This window comes from Protobothrops mucrosquamatus, unplaced genomic scaffold (assembly GCF_001527695.2).
Source record: "Protobothrops mucrosquamatus isolate PMUCROS unplaced genomic scaffold, P.Mucros_1.0 scaffold1558, whole genome shotgun sequence".
Classification (NCBI taxonomy): Eukaryota; Metazoa; Chordata; class Lepidosauria; order Squamata; family Viperidae; genus Protobothrops; species Protobothrops mucrosquamatus.
The window spans coordinates 180542-184380 of record NW_015387727.1 but is presented as its reverse complement, the minus strand read 5'-3'; the positions used below and the strand labels follow the sequence as shown (position 1 = coordinate 184380).

General features: G+C 36.0%; 1 protein-coding gene across 1 annotated transcript in view; it reads right to left on the bottom strand.

Annotated features, from left to right (window-relative positions):
• Positions 1–339: 339 nt before the first annotated feature.
• CIP2A (cell proliferation regulating inhibitor of protein phosphatase 2A) overlaps positions 340–3839 on the bottom strand; it is a 29009-nt gene continuing 25509 nt past the window's right edge. The window contains exons 19-21 of the mRNA XM_015822418.1: positions 3585–3667; positions 1300–1439; positions 340–828 (exon numbers count right to left, since the gene is read on the bottom strand). Coding sequence (XP_015677904.1) covers positions 658–828; positions 1300–1439; positions 3585–3667 — 394 coding nt within the window. The 3' untranslated portion in view covers positions 340–657. The remainder of the gene's footprint in view (positions 829–1299; positions 1440–3584; positions 3668–3839) is intronic.

The following is a 3839-nucleotide window of genomic DNA, read 5'->3' as shown; positions in this document are numbered from 1 at the left end:
TAACCAATCAGAACACACCTCCACCCAATCAGAACACAGCCAAGCTCCCACCCAATCAGTTCAAACCCCACTGGCAGTTAAAAGGAAGAAACAGCTGCGATCACACATTACTCCTAGAAGCACGAAGCTGAAGACACCAGCCTGAAGATGACGAATGGGACTTCGTCGAAACGTCGCCAAGACACTTCCAATTTTACGCGGGAGAAAACCCAAATAACCAAAGACCTACATACAAACACCCGCGAAAACCTCAGAAAACACACACACACACACACACACACACATATATATATTTGCATACTTTCATTTTGAAATTTATAGGTTAACCAGCAAGATTTCAGGTACAACATTTTATTTACAAGCAAATAAAAGCTTTTGTAAAATCATTTTGAGTAGAATTACTAACTTAAGTAAACCTACCATAGTTGATAGTTTGCACATCAAATCGGTTTTTACTTAAATGTTTTCTAAAATTATATCCAGTCCTTGATAAATTAATAAACAAGGCAACCAATAATGATATAGATATTAGTATCAAAATGAATAGAATGTAGCCTACTATTCATAAAAGCCACAATATCTTCAAGGAAAATTTTCTAAAATATTTTTCATAACAAAACATAAAATGGCATTAATTTCACACTTATATAATCTGCTTTATAAACTGAGATTCACAGTTTCTGCATTTAGTTTACCACCACTTAAGCTATGGATCATTGCAATCATATGAGAATGTTTGTTTAGTTCTTCTTGCTGAAGCTTGATTAAAGCCTCCTTTTCTTCTAGTCGCCCTTCCAACTGTGACTTCTGAACTTCCAAAGAAGATGCCTGAAAATACATATTATACACTATTTAATATAGCTAACAAACATGCAAATATGCATTCTGTTCACATTGGGTGAAATCAAAATCCAATAAATTCCACGCTATAGATCACAAAACCTACTTAGAACATCTAAACTGACAAACCAGTCGGCAATTAGACAATAACTCATAAAACATGTTTTGAAATGGTTTGGTTGTTAATTATAATTGTGCTAAGTATATTTTGGAGGATGTTTTAGTCGATAAATTATACTCATCTATTATTTTTTTTATGAATCTAAGAAGACAGTCTTATTTATTCGAAAGTGTATCTCATTTAATTCAATATATCTCTAGCAATATTTGCAACCTCTATCCATTTTTAATTTTATTTTGCTCAATATGTATACATATCAACAATGAATTTATTCTCTATTCTCTAGAATCACAAGAAGTGGCAGCACACAAATAATCCTAAATAAATAAATAACTTACCTTAATACTCAGTTCTTTTCTTGCCTGTTCAGTTTTACTTAGCTCTTTTCTAAGAATGTCCATTTTGTCCTCCATATCTATTTTTTCCTTCTGTCTGGCTTTTAGTTTTTCTTCCTGAACTTTTATCTTCTGTTGTAAACCTTTTAAAAAATATGTAGGGAAAAAAAGTGGTTCATTTGACTCCAAAACTTTTGGACACTGATACTTTCCTACAACTATCATTGCATGAATTGTGCAGCACTGCCATCTGCTGAACATTGACTGTTCACATTTTATAGTCCTCAATATTTGTCTTAATAAAGATGCATTTTTCAGTTTAGTGCAAAAACATACTTCACTTGAAATGGAGATTTTAAGAAACAAAGTATAATAGTTATACTTAATATTGCACAGCCACAATTCCCTTAACTGTGGCTTCTTTAATAAACCACTAATGATAGGTGACACTAAACCAAATCCAAAGAAATCACATTCCAGCTCAGAGGAACATGTGAACTCAGATATTATTATTTTTTTTGCCTAATTTGCCTTACATACAAATAATTTATTCTGAACAACTGAAATTGCTTGTATTAGTTCAGGTGTAGTCAACCTTGGCTGTTTTATGACTCGTGGACTTCAATTCCCAGAATTCCTGAGCCAGCTTAGCTGGCTCAGGAATTCTGGGAGTTGAAGTCCACGAGTCATAAAACAGCCAAGGTTGACTACCCCTGTATTAGTTAATTCAGCAACTTACATGTTTCTCAATATATCTGGCTACAACAATTATTGTTTCTAACTCATGATGAGATATCTGTTATTTGGCCAGATGAAGAAAGTATTCTCTTGTGGCATTGTTAAAAATCTGTGCTGTGACTTGTGTATTGATATTCCTGTTTCTATTAATCACCAAAGAAAATACCCTGCACTTTCAGTTACTGTTTGCCAAAGGTTTTTCTTAGCATTTAATTGTAAGTCCAAGTACACATAGTCTTCAACTTACAACCACAATTTAGCCCAAAATTTTTGTTGCTAAACAAGATAGTTTTTAAATGAGTTTTGCCCCATTTTACAACCTTTCTTGCCACAGTTGTTTAGTGAATTACTGCACTTGTTAAATTAGTAACACAATTGCTAGGTGAATTTGGCTTCCTGTTGACTTTGCTTGTCAGAAGGTCCAAAACATGACCCCCCGGCCACTGCAACATCACAAATATGACTCAGTTGCCAAGCATCTGAATTCTGATCACATGACCGTGAAGATGCTATTATAGTCATAAGTGTGAAAAACATTCATTAAGTCACTTTTTTCAGTACTGTTGAATGGATACTAAACAAATTGTTGTAGTTCAAGGACTATCTGTAACGGAACATGCTGTTTGTCAAAAATAAGCACGTTGTCTGGTGAGGAAAGAACGCTAGCCTATAAATCAGCGGTTCTCAACCTATGGGTCGCGACCCCATTTGGGGTCAATTGACCATTTCACGGGGGTCGCCAAGCAAGGCTGTCCGCCATTTTTCCCCCTTTTCCGGCGGGTGCCTTACCTCCCTTGAGTTGGGCCGGCTGGTGGTCGGCCTGCTCCGTCTCTGCCGCTTGCCAGCTATGCCTCGGCCGGCGCAGGGGGCGGAACCACGCATGCGCGGCGCTCCCGGGCAGGGAAAGTCGACTTACGACCGGTTGGATAGTCCTCGACGTACGACCAGTTTAGTCCTCGACTTACGACCGGTTGGGGGTCGCGGCATTAAAAAGGTTGAGAACCACTGCTATAAATAGTTTAATTTACATTAGGCAAAAACCAGATCCTAAACAGCTCAGGGGTGGTAAAATCTAGCAGCAGGCTTTGTTGTTAGAGCAGAAGATAGGGAGTAGCACTTTATTTTTTTTAAAATATTTGCTTTTTAGGCTTTCTCACTAGCATTAATAATGCTTGAAATAAAATAGTTCCCTGTTGGTTTTGGGAGAAGACTAAAATTCAGCTTGTCTAGTTTTTTTGGTCTGGCTTTCTAAAATGAGGGAGCAGGACTTGTATGCTTTATACCAGAGGTATTAGAGGCAGATTGTTCTGCACAACGTAGAAAACAGGTTTTTGAAATACTGCTTGTCTTTGGGATGTCTTAAAAGGGAACATAAAAATGAAATATGTAATGATATAAACAGACTGGCAATGAAATGTCTACAAGAAAACAACCAAGCTAAGGGAGCACAAAGAACCCAACAAATACGCAGTAATAGAACATGTGAATTTTTTTACCCTTTCTTTATAAGCAATATGTATGAAAAAGCTGATATACTTATAGATACTAACTTGATATTTGCCCATCTTTTTCTTGCATCTGTTTGTTCAATTCTTTTCTATGTTCTTCTGTTTCAAGAAGCTGAGCAACAGTTCTGAAATTGTAGGCATAAATATTAGATTTCACATTTTAAAATACATATGAAAAATAATACTGTATGCCTCTAAGTATCGTACTGTAGTATGTATACCAATTACAGCCTTACTTTTTATCAAAGTTTATTTTCATAATATAGACCTTCAACAGCGAGATGCACCCAGACCCAA